At 40.7% G+C, this 14,832-nt stretch overlaps 2 protein-coding genes across 10 annotated transcripts in view; both read left to right on the top strand.

Annotated features, from left to right (window-relative positions):
• Window positions 1–14,832, top strand: part of NRG1 (neuregulin 1) — a 264,027-nt gene that overhangs the window by 109,451 nt on the left and 139,744 nt on the right. For 4 of the 9 annotated variants that reach the window (XM_059724575.1, XM_059724573.1, XM_019490781.2 and 1 more), the window contains exon 1: window positions 3,838–4,493. The exons of the other annotated variants lie outside the window; for them this stretch is intronic. In XM_059724575.1, coding sequence (XP_059580558.1) covers window positions 3,860–4,493 — 634 coding nt within the window. In that variant the 5' untranslated portion in view covers window positions 3,838–3,859. Of the gene's footprint in view, window positions 1–3,837; window positions 4,494–14,832 lie in introns of those variants that run through there. 9 annotated transcript variants of the gene reach the window in all.
• On the top strand, window positions 3,225–3,506 carry LOC132249443 (uncharacterized). The gene has a single exon (XM_059724580.1). It carries the CDS (start codon window positions 3,325–3,327, stop codon window positions 3,493–3,495), a length of 171 nt encoding a protein of 56 aa, XP_059580563.1. The 5' UTR covers window positions 3,225–3,324; the 3' UTR covers window positions 3,496–3,506.

The following is a 14,832-nucleotide window of genomic DNA, read 5'->3' as shown; positions in this document are numbered from 1 at the left end:
AATCAATCCCTCTGGTTACTACAGCTGTTATGCTGTAAGGCAGGCTTAATTCCTGTCATACCTCTAGCTAACCTAGCCAGACCCTTGTCTTCCACACTCCACCCACATGCAGCCCTGCCTTGTAGTATCACAGAAGCCCAGAGGGCCTTGCACCAAGAAGGCCTACCTAAGGCCAGTATGTACCATGTGGCACGACACTTTTAGGCAGCCCCTTACTCAAGAGAGCAGCACAGGAGTTGCCTCCCCCAACTCCAATGCTATATCCAGTCCTTGTGGAAGTATAGAATAATGTCTCACAATATTTGTCCTAAAGAATAATATTGAATGGGCTTGGACATGAGTGTTGTTCCACGGGTTGGCAAAGTTGAAAATAAATGGCAGTGCTGAGTGTCCTGAGCAAGAGGGTGACATACAGAGTGTTCCTGAAGCATGGGATCTTCCAATGAGGTGTGAAAAAAAGAAACCAAATAATTTTTTAGGCTGTACATCAAGAGGTATCGCATCATGGTCTGCCAACCCAATAGTCTTTCTCTACAGGCTATGTAAGAGCCAGGTAAAATTCTTATAGCTGCATTTGTTAGTTTATGGTGCTTGTGAGGCTTCTCTTGTAATCCTATATTCATTTCTGCTAATCGTAGGACCAGACAGATGTTGACAAACTAGAGGCAATTCAGAGAATAAGCTACTGAAATGATAACTGGGCTGGAGGCACCAATTTACTGGAAAAGATTAAAAGAACTGAATGTACAGGGCTTGCCAAAGGGACAGCTGGAGATAGGGAGCATGATAATCCCTTACATATACTGTAAAGAGTTGGTTCGGCTGGTTCGAGTGAATGAAAGGGGTTATATTTGAGGATACCAAAAAAGGAAGAGAGGGAAAAAAATGTCAGGGTGAATAAAAGGATGCCATTGGACAGCTGCATTAGTAAATGTGTGCACTTGGAATTTATGATCTTTCATCTATAGAATGAGTATAACATTTTCTTATCTTACATTGGTAATGGAAAGGGCAATTTATTGATGTTTGTAACATACCTGAAATGTGCTGCATGGAAGAAAAATATAATGCAAAATATGATCAATGAGCTAATAAGGGAGAGGCGTGCTTTATAGCAAGAGAAAAAAGATAAGTAACTATGTAATCAAAGACTAGTTCTGTTATAGGTTTCTCATGATAATGTTAGCCTCCGGACTAGATCCTACAATGGAATGACAGCCTAGATTGCATGTTCACTTATCTTTTTTTTATTATTATTATTTTTTAATTTTGTTAAAGCATTCTTAGGAAGCTTGTCTGTGTAAAGATGGCTGGACTTCTGGATATTCCCATGTAACTGCCATGGCGTTTTAGTTGTCAAATTTACTGTTCATGTATCTGTTTCTGGGGGCATCCTCTCCCACTGGAATCATCTGGTTTAATTTTTCAGCCTTAATACTAGGTTTGTTAGCATTTTAATGCAAATATTTTATAAAACATTATTTTGCACATACTCCTCTTGGCATGGTTGACTATAATATGCCTAATTCATAATATTCCTTGGGAGCCAGGGAAGCAATGATGATGTTAAGTCTCAGTGGCCATGTCTACATGAGATGCTGACTGCACAGTAGCGTCACATGGCAGAAAGCGTGATGCGACGCTACTGCGCAGTAGTGTCAGGCTACTGCACAGTCAGAATCACAGAAAAGTTGTTCCTCATCACTGCTGTGCAGTAACTCTGGTTACTGTGCAGTCATTTAGGGCTTGTTTATACAAGTCATAAATGACTGTGCAGTAATGACTGAGCAGTCAGTATCTTGTATAGACGTGGCCAGTAAACAGCAGATTAGGAGTTAATAAACTGCCTGACACTTCTGTTGACATGATAGACTGTATAAAGCTTCATAGGAACTACTATGCTGTCAATAAACCTGGCTTATACAAATTGTATTTACATTTCTGAGGAGATCTTTGAAGAGGGAGGTGCACATGGGGAGGACCTAATTTTTTTAACTACTATCAGTAAAAAAGGAATTGGCTGTGCAATACTGATACTAAAGAAACAAGCATACGACAGTTCAGAGGGTCTGATTCTGTGTGCATTTTATAGAGTCATTTGCTCCTGTGCATAAGGAGTGCAAAATGCTGCGACGTCACAGGGGCAAATTTCAGCTTGGGGTATATGGGAACAATGAATCATACCTGTCATCCCTCTCTTTAATGTTTATGTTAACATTCTGCCATGATATTCTGATATATATGGGTCCCATCCCCGATCTCAGTTATTCTCTCATGACTAATCTCAGTGATGCCGTTCTCCTGATTTACTCAGGTGGGGTGAGAATAGGCCCCTGTGGCATGTAACAGATCTTGCCAATACAGAGGAAGAATGGGCTAAACTAAAAAAGATAGTAGAAGCATTAGTATTTCTGGATTCTTTGGACAATTAGTATTTCTGGATTGACTTTGGACAATTACAGAGAGGACATCAAATGTTTAAATTTCCTGTGTCTGTTACAAGCTGGCTCCTGATAAGTATGCTTATGCACCTGCAGGTTACTTTTTAGCAAATTTATTTTACAAGAAAATTCAAAAGATGGTGCTTGTCTATAATAACTTAAAGGCAAATTTCTTAAAGGTTAGAATTTAAAAACATGACTTGACCTAAGATGCATCATGGCATTATCCTCAGTAAATTAAATGTATTAGGGTGTTGGGAAAGGAATGCTATCTCTAAGCATCAGGCAGGAAGAAACTGCAGTTGAAAAGCCTGCTTCCCTTGGGAGAGATCAGATATCAGACTTGCAGAGCATCAGGTCCAGCCCAGAAGGCTGCCACCTACACCCCCATCCCAGCTTTGTGAGATTGCTACAATCGATTGTCATCTTCTCCAGGCTAAATACTGGAAGAGAGAGCGAGAAAGAGAGAGAGCGCACAACTCCTGCCTGCTTTGGCTCCCTTGATTTGATGGCCTCTATTCTTTCTAATTGGATAAAATAGGAAGTCACTGGCAGTCCTGTGTTGCTGGGTGTGCTGATTTCCCTCAGACCAGCCCTGCGGAGGGGTGGGGGTGGGGAGAGAAAGGAATGAGCGTGTCCCTGTATCGGAGAACCGTGCTGTTGGGGAAGAAGAACAGAGGAAAGTGAACGAGTGCTCAAGAAGGACAAAGAGGGAAGGGGTTGGGGGGTGGGGACACAGAGAAAGGGAGTTACCATCCTCTTGGCATTGCTCTTCCTCTCAAACCTCTGTGTAATGATATTGTTTGCAGTGATGCTCAGAGAGCCGGCACCTGCTGCTCTGTAATGATTCAGCCTCTTTCAGCCGTTGCTTTAATACAACAGGATGCTGTTGCTACTGTCACTGCTGCCTCTACCGCTGCTACTGTTGCCGTTGTTACTGATTTTGCTTTTGCTTCTATCGCATGACAGTTGTTTTCCTCATCTAAGCAGACACCAGCCTCTGATGCTCAAGGTGAGAAGCCAGCCTTTCAGTCTGGGCTACTGGTTCACTTAGTCAAACAATTTGATCCTTGTTTTGGGGGATTTGGGGGATTTTTGTTGTATTGTTGTTTTTTTATCCCCCACAGAAGAGCTGGGATGGCTTGAGAGGCATTTCAGGAATTATAAAAGTGGTCAGGAGACAGGAGCTTGATAATTACTAAGCAATTCTATGTTTTGGGTAATAGAGGAGAGGTGGTTTTTTTAACCTTCTGGAGATTTGGGTGATGATCCTGAGCTTGGACGCTTTCCTGGCTCCCACTCTATGATTTTGCAGAGCTGTGTGATTCTTCTTTTTCTCTGTCTCCTAGTAATGGACTGCGATAGAGTTACGGTCTGTCTCTTGGAGGTGAGCTGGGTTGAGCATTTATGATTTAAATATGTCTGAAGTAGCTGCAGAGACTTTCCCCAGCCCCTCGGCTCAGCTGAGCCCCGACGCATCTCTTGAGGGGCTCCCCACTGAGGAGGACATGCCAGGGACCCAAACGGAGGACAGGAGGGGCCAGGGCATAGCAAGCCTGGCTGTTACCTGCTGTGTATGCCTGGAGGCAGAGCGACTGAGGGGCTGTCTCAACTCAGAAAAGATCTGCATCGTCCCTATTCTGGCTTGCCTGGTCAGCCTCTGCCTCTGCATCGCTGGCCTTAAGTGGGTGTTTGTGGACAAGATTTTTGAGTATGACTCTCCTACCCACCTTGACCCTGGGAGGATAGGACAAGATCCGATGGTTTCTGCGGATCCTACTACACTGTCTGCCTGGGTGCTGCACACCTCCCCTTTCCCAGCACCAAGCCCTGAGAGCAAGGTTGAAGTGACAGTGCAAGCTGACAGCTCACTGGTGTCCTCTGAGCCTTTTCTCCAGCCTTCTCTGTATAACCGTATCTTAGATCTATCCCTGTTGTCCTCCATGGCACCTTCGCTACCTCCACCCACCCTGGAGCCTGAGGGGAAAGAGACAACCACAGCGTCTCAGGCACAAGCCACAGAAACTAATCTCCAAACAACTCCAAAACTTTGTAAGTAGAAGCTCATTTTGGATTGTTCTGCATCTTCCTTTTGCACATGATGTTGCATGTTTAAGTTCAAACAAACTGAGGTGCGACTTGTGTCATGCTCTGAGGAGTGCCCCAAAGATCCTTAACATTTGTGCTAAACAGGCATATCAGGGAATGATGTTTGGTGGTACCGCTGTGCCCAGAAAGTGCATTTAAAAGATGTTGTGTCCAAGGGCAGTTCTAAAGAGGGATCTTTGCAAGTTGTTTCACTGCATACTCCGCACAGAAGGATCAGCTGATTTACATTTTCACTGGCACTCTTTTTTACAGGAGCAAGCAGGCCATTTCACTGATGAATTCTGGTTGCATATGGCACTGAATCCTGTGCGCTTGCTAATATCTTTGCTCTGTCTGCAAAGCACTCCTGCTTCCTGTATTTTATTGCTGACAAATGTCCTTGTCTTCTTCCTGGCGAAGTGAGGGATTGCAGAAGAGAAGGGTTAACTGTACATTTGTAACAACTCTAGCCAGTTCAGAGTTAATTTAGCTGCCAGTTGTAATTTTCCTTCTCTCCAGATCACAGTACAAATCTACACACGTTTCTTTCCCTTCTTAAGGAGGTGATCCTGCTGAGCAAGGCTCATGAATGTTTTCTCACTGAGTTTGAAGGGATGAGTTTTAAAGTGAAGCACTTGTGCCTGAAAAGAGATGCAGAATGGGGACCCCCCGTTGAGTCTCTCTTAAGCCCTTTAAAAATCATGGAGCCAGATAATTTTCAGCAAATGAAATGATCAGTTGCTGAGAGAGAATCTGTTTGGCACTCATCCTTCTATCCTGTTAGATTGGAGCAAGTCCGGATCCCAGTCCACAAACTGTGTAAAATTGTGCAGCTCTTGCTAAAGGAAAAACAGCTTACTGCTGTGCTAGAACATGGAGCTGGTGCTTGTGAGAGTTCTGCAGTGGTGAAAACTGGCAACTTGCTCTGTTGTAAAATTTCCCATAAATGAAGACGTTTCATCTTATTCCCATGATGTAACGTAGCAGTGTGACTGTGGTGATTGATACATATTGGACCTCATCCTGATACTACTGAAGTCAATATCGGTTTAGCCATTGAATTCAGTTAGGGTCAGTGATTATTTTGGATTACTTCTACTACCTTTTATTTTATCTTGTAATTGATAGTGAGTCAGGTCCTCAGCTGGTGTCAGTGCTCTGTACTTGAGCAACTTCAGTGCAGCAACACCCATTCCATCTGACCTAATTAATTTAATGCTAGATGTTATTCTAGCATTTTGGAAAGGCCATTTTAAAGATACTCCTTCAGAATTCTGCCACCTTTGACTTTGATAGCATACCACCACTAGCTGTTAGGTGAAAAGCAACTTTTCTGAAGATAATGGTTTTATGAGAAAACTTCACTGAAACTTAATATGTTCATTTAAGGGTCAGCCAGCAGAGTGTTGCCTGAGGCAGGGGGACCACATAGGCCTCTGTGTAGTCATGACAGTTATATGAAAGTTTTCTTTTTGTCTGCCACAAGTAATTAGTGCAGAAACTCTTCTTTGCAGAGTTATCATCTGTGTGTCTCTTAAGTGTCATTAAAGATACCACAGATGTCTTTGAAATCACCCCCCCCCCCTCCTTACTACACCTGGTAAAATGGCTAGAGACTACCATCCAGCTGAAATTATTTGCCAGGGGGCAGGGGAGGACAGAGAAGTACATCAAGAGCAATATGTGTGCACACACAAGCAAAAAATACCTACAAAATTCTGTAGTTTAGAAAAGGTCTTTTCCTTCCCTTGATCATTCAAAGCCTGAAGAAAATGAAAAAAGATCATCTTTTGAGCAGCCACAGGCAAAAAAACCAATATCTGCATTCAGGTTTATTTACATGTGAGAAATAAATGGGGATCCAGGAATTCTTTTCTTTTTTTTCTTTTAAAGATAGATATCTACTAAGTGACTTCCAAGCAGATACTGATAGAAAGGAAGAGGGGGGTGGCAGCTGATTTTATTTGGGTTCCACTGTATGGGAAAGAATTACTACTGCCTAAAAGCCTCAGTCAGGCAAGGTTTTGAGGCATCAAACATCCCAGTTTTCCTATGGAAGTAAGGTTAGAAAAGCAAGTTGCAAAAATATTGGCTAGAGAGTTCAAAGGGGCATAGAGAGAACTTTTTGGAACCCCTTATAATGTCTCAAGAGTTCTACAGCTGTATTTCAAATGTGTTCTTTTTTATGAACAGAAAGGATTGTTGGAAAGGTTGACAGACCCTGATCTATGCCAAGTATAAAATTCTGGGAATGATATCCTGGGATGTAACATTTGTAAATTGGATTGCCCTATTGTGCATATCAATCTTTCTCCCTTTTTCAGACATCACTAAGTAATTTATTCACAGAAAACACATGAGCTTTCCCTCTTGCAGTGATAATTTTTTTATCTGGAGCAAAGTAAAAATTGTCACAGCTCATGTTTGGTCACTTACATATCATTTCTCAACCAGACAGTCTGTGGGTCTCAGAATCCTATTCTCTTCTTCTCTTTTCTGTCTAACTCAGCATATTTTGTTTAAAGCCATATCCTTCAAGGTCACAGTCACTCTGTTGTGGGCTAATTGATTCTTTTTATCCTGGAGTCTAGGATGGAAAGTAGGAGAGAGACAACCCTAGGAATTGTTTCTGGCTGTGTTGGTCCCAAAATCAGTTTAACCTTCTATTATCATATTTTGTATTCTATTGAAACAAAAGCAAAATACCCCTTTCTTCTTTTATGGCTTCATAGTTTTCCTTTGCTGAACCAAAAAGAAAAAGCTGATATTTTTAAGAGCTCACATATGTAGGAGGCATGCCAGTCTTAGCTCAATTATATACAAGGATGTTTCATTTACATGGGTATATATAGTATGCCTTAATCTACAATCTAAGCTGGGTAAATCACATTGATCTTAAAAATGGTAATATGATGCAGGAGTTAAATTAACCTTGTCTCTTTCCCCTCCCCCCCCCATTTTAAATGCAATTCTGCAACTATACCTCAAGTACTATAATAGTTATGGTTTCATAGCACTATAATTATTATGTTTCTTAGTACTATAATTATTATGTTTCCAACAATAGTAATTGTTACTTTGTTTATACCTATGTAATATACAAGCTATTCTCTCCTCATAGATTTTAAGATGGTTTCACTTTCTATTTAAATGTATCCAAGCGATTTTAAGTTTTTAATCTGACTTGGAGGAAGCAGGGAAGAGGTCAGAGGGGGTGATGAATGTATGTAGAGGATAAATAGAAGGTAAATGATATCCATGAAGCAATGGTGGCTTCCTTATTATCTTGGTAACATTAGGCTTGGCATTAAAGCCAGGGATTGTCTAGGTTCTCCTGACAGTCACAAGGCTTCATTAGCCTCTGCCTTTACACCTTGGGTCTGACTCAATGACATCAGTGCAAAGTGAATATGAAACACGTGTTCTGGCTTTTCATTAGAAACAAAGACGAGGCTCAGTGCAGCAAAAAACTGGGCCCTCCTGCTCTGGCTTGCTAGCATTGTGTATTTGTTTGACTGGGGTGTAATGGACTGTCTAGGGTGTATGGCCAGGGATCAAATTCTGCTTTTGGGTTGGAACACTCCGGACTTAATCCATTTCCCTGGAGCAACTTAGATTCTTATCACTGTCGCTCAGCACTGAATTTGGTCCAAGGGCATGGCATTGGTAGCCAGGACTATTGCACAGCTCTGGAATGCTGTTATGGTTCACCCCAGGCAGGCCCAGCCTAATCTTTCAGTCGGGTTAGGCCGTTAGTCTTTGCCATAGCAGGAGCCTAATTTGGCATTTCTGCCTGTCTGTGAAGAAGAGTCAGGCCATACCATGGTGCAATGGCTCATCATCATTGCCTCACTGCCAGGATGTGCATAGAATGAGATAAATATGAGTTCCTCTCCTGGCTGTGTCAGGTGATGGTGGTCACCTTGGGCCAGCCAGTCCATTCTCCCAGGTTTCATTTCTGCATAAGGGATCATGGAGGTGATTATGTCTTCCTGAGTTGTGCAAGTTGGCTATCATTTACAATGCATTGTAAGGATGAAAAGTATTAATAACCATGGTTATTTATCCTCTCTCAGCTTTGATGGTGCTCTTGCTATTTTTTTTTCATTTCTCAGATTCCTACTTCCCAGTGAGTTGCTGCCTTTCTCTGTCTCTCCCTGTGAAAAGTGTCAGAATAATCACTATGGTATCATTTTCACTAAGAAAGACGCATAAAAACAAGCCAATCCAGATCTGAGAACCAAACTATATAGCTCAAAAACCAATCTTAATTCCACCCATAGTAATCCATGCATGATGGCATAATTTTTAGTGTAAATGCACCCATTTTAGGGTTTTTTTCTTTTAAAGAATAAAAAACTTGCCTTAAAGTGGCTTTGCAGCAGATTGCACTTATTTTTCATATTTCTACTCCATACCTTGTTTTCTTTGCTCTTAACCTCTCTGTCTCTTTCCTTCTTTCTCATTCTCCTATCTGTGTCTGCATTTAATTTCTTCCTTCTCTGTCTGTTCCCTGACCTCCATTTCATTTCCCCTTTCCAGTAATTTTTCACCTTCCAAGGAAAGATCTGTCTGAGGGAACAATGGACTCAGGCCTACTATTCCGCAAAAGATCAGCCGGGGTTCCTCAAAAGATCGGGAGTAATGGCAGAGTGGGCTGGGAGGTGGTGCACCACCATTGCTGGACCAGGTCGCCTGGCTCCACATCTGTTCACAGGACAAGGGTATGGGTTTCACATCAGAAGTGATATGAAAGGGTTCCATGACTATGAAAGTTTGAAAACCACTGCTCTATTCCATGCAAGCCAGGGAGTTCTGCTTAGAGATCATGGGCAAGGTCTTATATCTAATAGATGGGTCTTCAGGAGAGTGCTTGTTTGTAAGTTAGAGGCAGGAGTAGTCTTCCCCAAAGCACAGAGCTAGATGTGCTTCACGTCCCAATGAATAAGGCTTTAAAAGGCATGAGCTTTTTTCAAATAGCCTGATTCTTATGTCTATGGACATCAACAGCTACTAATCATAAAGAGTTTCTCATGTATGCATATGATGTGAGGCCCCATGTATGCATACCGGGTTAGGCCCTAATCCTTTAGTTTAATGAGATTTCAGAAGAGCATAAGATATCAGCTTTAAAACGTGCAGTAAGGAGACAAAGGATGTTTGTCTGGCTTTAGAAATCCTGAGGGGCATATCTTGGGCCTTCAGAAACCAGGGAAGGTCAAGCAAATGCTGATATACCGAGCCATCCAGTCTCTGTATAATCCTTAGACACTTGTCACTCTAGTAGCCACTAGCCAAGTGCTGATAAGGACTTTGCAGATGTGTGAATAAGGGGAGTAATACTGAAAATAAAACAGAGTTGTGCATACGTGCACTATGTGAGGGTGGGGCATGTGCATGTAAAATAGGGGAACATAATGTTTTGCGATGCCACAAATTGTGGATGTTTGTATTAGTTGCAAGTAGCAGAGCCATGGCCAAAGTGCTCAGATCTTCCCAAACATATAATAAAATCTTTCTAGATCCTTCTGCAATCACACATTTGATTCATATGACTCATTTTGAGCAGTTTTGGTTCCTTTAAAGTCTCTCTTCCCTTTTAAAAATTGTTAAAAGCATGGAAATAGTGATTCCATTTGTATGTGAGAAGACTACAAATGATTTAAAATCAATAGGCCAAATTCTGTCCTTACTAACATTGGTGTGATACCCCAGAGGACTGCAGACTGTATCTATAGACACTTGGGCCAGAATTTTTCACTATATTTTGTCAAGAAAAGCTCACAATGTTAGAGGAAAAATAGTTTCTCAAGTCTCTGCTCTTAACAATGTAATTTTTTCAGCCTGACATAATAGATTGTGAATAACCATTAAAAAAAATAATAGCTTGATCTTAACATTTCATTATAAGCCTAATTGAAAATTAGTTCTTTGTTCAGACTGTGTTGAACTTAAAGAAGTCCTTGGTATTTTTATTTATACGTGTCTGTGTGATATTGATACACTTCCATACAGATGATACATTTTTATATATGGTGTGATGGACATAATAATTTACTTATTAAAGTGAAGTCTGGGGCTGCATTATATTATACATTTTGAAGCCACAGGCAGAATTCCTGAAAAAATGGATAGGCCTAGTATTTGGATTTTCACTGCAGTGGATGATAATCATTATTTTTCTTTATCTGTTATACTTATTTTACTTTTTTTATGAATAAATCCAAGATACAAAATAACAGATTTGTCATTCAAAAACATATCCAGTCACCCAGATAAAGACAGACAGACATTGATCTTCTATCAACTGTGCTAATCAAAGTCCACAGAAGTCATGTTCCCTTCCACTCCTCCCCACAATCTCCAACAGTTCCTCAATATTTCCATTATCATCTCTATACAATAATTCATCCCCTCTTTTTCCCTGGAACTCTGCATAACATAAATCTTATTATCTTCTTCTCATATCTGTTTTAAATTTTTTAAAAGATGCTAAATTTATTCTTAAGTGTTCAGTCATAGAACTTGCACTTTGATACTCAAAAAAGTTCCTCAAATATTCTGGTTTGGAGACAGGAGAAGATTCTTTTTTAGCAAATTCCAAAAACACCCATCAAATTTCCAAGTGAACTTATTTTTGCCTTCTCCCCTGGAGAACACTGACTTCATAGGACAACTTTTGCATTACTAAAACATCCCAAACTTTTCTAAAACGGTCAGTGATTTTAGAAGGGGTGGTCACTTCTCTTCCAGGCTTTTGCAACTGTAATTTTTGCAGCCATTAGAAGATGAGTGATCAATTCCTTATATCACTTATATGTTGCAGAGCATTCAGGAAGGTTCCTTAAGAGACTAAGGGATTAACTGATAATTGGCATCCAGTTATTTTTCTCACCGTCTCCAATCTTCTTCCAAAGCAGTTTATTTCTATGACACATCCACCACATGGTAGTCCTCCCAAATGCCCTCCAACATTTGCCTGTTCCTATACAATAAATGCATTTAATTTTAGGTGGAGTGAGATACCATTGATACAGGATTTTAATAATTTTCTGTTATTATTGTGCAGATGTACTTGTGAAGACCATTGTTCCAAATGGCCTCCCATTCTTCAGCACGGATTTCTGATACAGTGTCATTAGCCCACCTTTTCATAAATAGTGTTTTTTGTTCTATATGGCTGTTTAAAATTGTTTATATAACATAAACAATAAGTCTCTGTGTTTTATCAGTGTGACCAATACTTTCTCTAATTCACTCAGACTTCTGCTGAGGGTTACCTTTCTTTGTACTTTTTAGTGCAACAGTAGTTTAAGTGCATTTCAGTAAAGTACACATAAACCCCACCTCAATCTTGAAGTGCCAACATAATTCTTTGGTTATAAAATGCATATAGTACTTTCCTGACATTGGATGAGAAGGCAAAGTTTGGCTTAAAAGAGGTCAAGTGTCAGGTTAGTATGTATTTGTGCATTTGCTTTGTGGCATGCAGCTAGAATTATATAAACAAAACCTTTTTGTATTTTAATAATTTGCAGTCTTGCTAATGGAAATGTAATAGATTTGCTGCAGAAACCCAACTCTGGATCAATACTGATGTAATGAGACAGCTAGTTCAGGGAAAAAACATGTGATAGTAATCTACAGAAGACAGTACCTGAGCAGAGGCCACCCTGGCTGCATGGCAGAGAAGGGCAGACAGGCCTGATCAAACAATGTAGCAGTTGATGGAGTGCTTCTTGGAGAAAGAATATCTCATCAAGGGCATACAGGTGTTAAAAGAAAAGGCATTAAGAATGTATTGGTTGCAATTGTGGGATGGTACTGTTTCTTGATGCAATTAAAATATTTCTTTGGGGAGAATCTCTTTATGGAAACTGCATCTTTTATAAGATGCAACTATGCAAAGTGAATAAGGGAGTGTTTAGGCTCTGTCTTTAGCAACCAGAAAACTCCTTAAAGGAACAGGAGAGAAGTCCTTAAATCAGGGGGATCCCTAGGTGATATTAAACTGGTATAGCTGACTGGTCTCTCTCTTCTCCCTATTCCATGTAGGTAAAGAGTGCCAAAGGGGTTGAACAGGGGCAGGATGTGACAGGGCAGAATGACTGGTACAGTGGCTGGCTGACTCCAGTACAACTTAGAGCTGCCTTAAGGCAAAGCAGCTTTAAGGTAAATCAGAAGCAATTTGGGCCTCTGACCAGTGCAGGATAATAGTGCCAGAAAGGTGGCACAGATCCACTACTTCCTCTTCTGTTGCACTTTACTATTATTAGCTTCCTCCTATGTGACATTTCCTAGCTAAACTATTTTTTTCTTTTTATAATTCTTTGCTTAAAATGTCCTGGAACTACTTGGCAATGGGTTTTCATGTCTCAAACTTTAAAAATAAATTGACAGTGCATAATGATTCGGTTTTTAAGATGAAAGGAAATCAATAATGGCTTGATAGCATCACATGATGCTAGGTAATGTATATGAAGCAAAACTCTTAAGCATGATTAGTAACATTGTTCAGTTTCACTGTAGAGGGACAGAAAGAGATTTGAATCTTACACTTTTACTAATCAGTTAATTCTTATGATTATACACATCAAAAGGAAAAAAGAATAGCCCCCACACTAAAAAACCTCTTTATTCAAGAAAAAGATTCCAACTTTATGAAAAATTACTTGACTCTTCTGAAGTGTTGACTAGAAGTCAACGTGAAGGTGCCAGAAATAGATCTTAGTAAAAAAAAAACCTTACCATTTTACTACAGGCAGCTACTTTAGTGGTGGTAATTTGGTTTTTCAGCCTTACAGAGAATGGCCTAGATTTTGATTAACGCTAACACCCTTTTGCATTGTCAGAGCACTCTAAAAAGGCCTTCATATAAATGAATCTTGGGCCCTAATACACAGAACCCTTTGTTGGCACTGCAGATTCAGGGACATGGTACCATTTGGCCCTCAGTGTTGTTTAGGGATCTTGTTCCTTTAAGGGATGCATTGATGTAAGCAGACTTAATATTAAATTGTGTGAACAGTTTGACCTTGCTACTCATAACTTTACAAATTTCAGTAAATACTCAATTGGGGTCTCTGTGTACATGCAAATGTAATTGCATCTATCATAAGTGGATTGGTTCCTTAGGAATGTGCATTATTACCTGTGCTATTATAAGGCCCCCTAAAGGCTGATTGCTGCCTTGTCTTGTCTCGCCTTCCTCTCTCTTCTCCAGAAGACAATGTAAAAAGGCACCTGTTTTATTTGCAACAAAAGTCATTCCTTTGCGGGTCCTTGGTAACAAAATACAAAGGATGGGTGGTTCACCAAAATGCCAAATATTGATGAAGACCATGTGAATCCTGTTAACTGATTGATAAAATTGTTCCTGTTCACCTTTGATATCATTCTGTCATTACTGACTTAATGATACTTCCCACAGTTTCCATTGCTGGAATCAGTAGCATTGTAGTGAGAGTTACAAATGTTAAGCTATGATCATAAAATCAAAGAGAAGTAGGCCCTCTAGAGGTCATCTGGTCCATGCCCCTGCCTGAGGTAGGATCTTCCCTATCCAAACCATCCTTTACAAACCATAATCTAATTTCTACATAAATTCACAACACAGACCAAACACCCTTACTTGCCACAGGTAAAGGAGGGTAACCACAGCAGCCAACATCCTGCTTCTATGCAGTGCTGTCAGTATATGCTGAAGGGATCCGGGAAAGAGAGCCATGTCCCTGCTACAGAGGAAGGCAAAATCCCACAGCCCATACTGACCTGATCGTGGAGTAAAATTCCTTCCAAACCACAAATATGGTGATCAGTCTAACCCTAAGTGGAGGGGCAAGACCCTCTAGCCAGGAACCTCTGATTTTGTTCCAAGCAGGAGCATTGGCACACCCCAGTCAAAATCCTCAGCCTTGGCTGTGGCCAACACCCAATGCCACTCAGGAAAGCTTAAAAACACCGTGACACATGTAGCAGGGAGGGGAGAGGAAGCAACCAGCAAAGCCCAGAAGCATGGAGAATACCCGTAGTAGAACACAGGCGTAGCTATGCCTAGATCATTCCCAACCAGTGGGTGTCCAACCTCTTCTTGAACACCTCCAGTGATGGAGAGTCCAGAACTTCCCAGGCAGTCTGCTATTCCATTGTCTCACTATTCTCACAGTGAAGAAGTTTTTATGGATATCCAATCTAAACTTACTTTGCTGCAGCTTTAAGCTATTGGTCTACATCCTCCTCTCTGCAACAAGAGAGAAAAGGTGCTTCCCTCCTCCTTTATGGCAGCCCTTCAGGTGTTTGAAGA

Source organism: Alligator mississippiensis, chromosome 3, assembly GCF_030867095.1.
Source record: "Alligator mississippiensis isolate rAllMis1 chromosome 3, rAllMis1, whole genome shotgun sequence".
NCBI classification, from domain to species: domain Eukaryota; kingdom Metazoa; phylum Chordata; order Crocodylia; family Alligatoridae; genus Alligator; species Alligator mississippiensis.
This window is presented reverse-complemented; position numbering and strand designations above follow the sequence as displayed.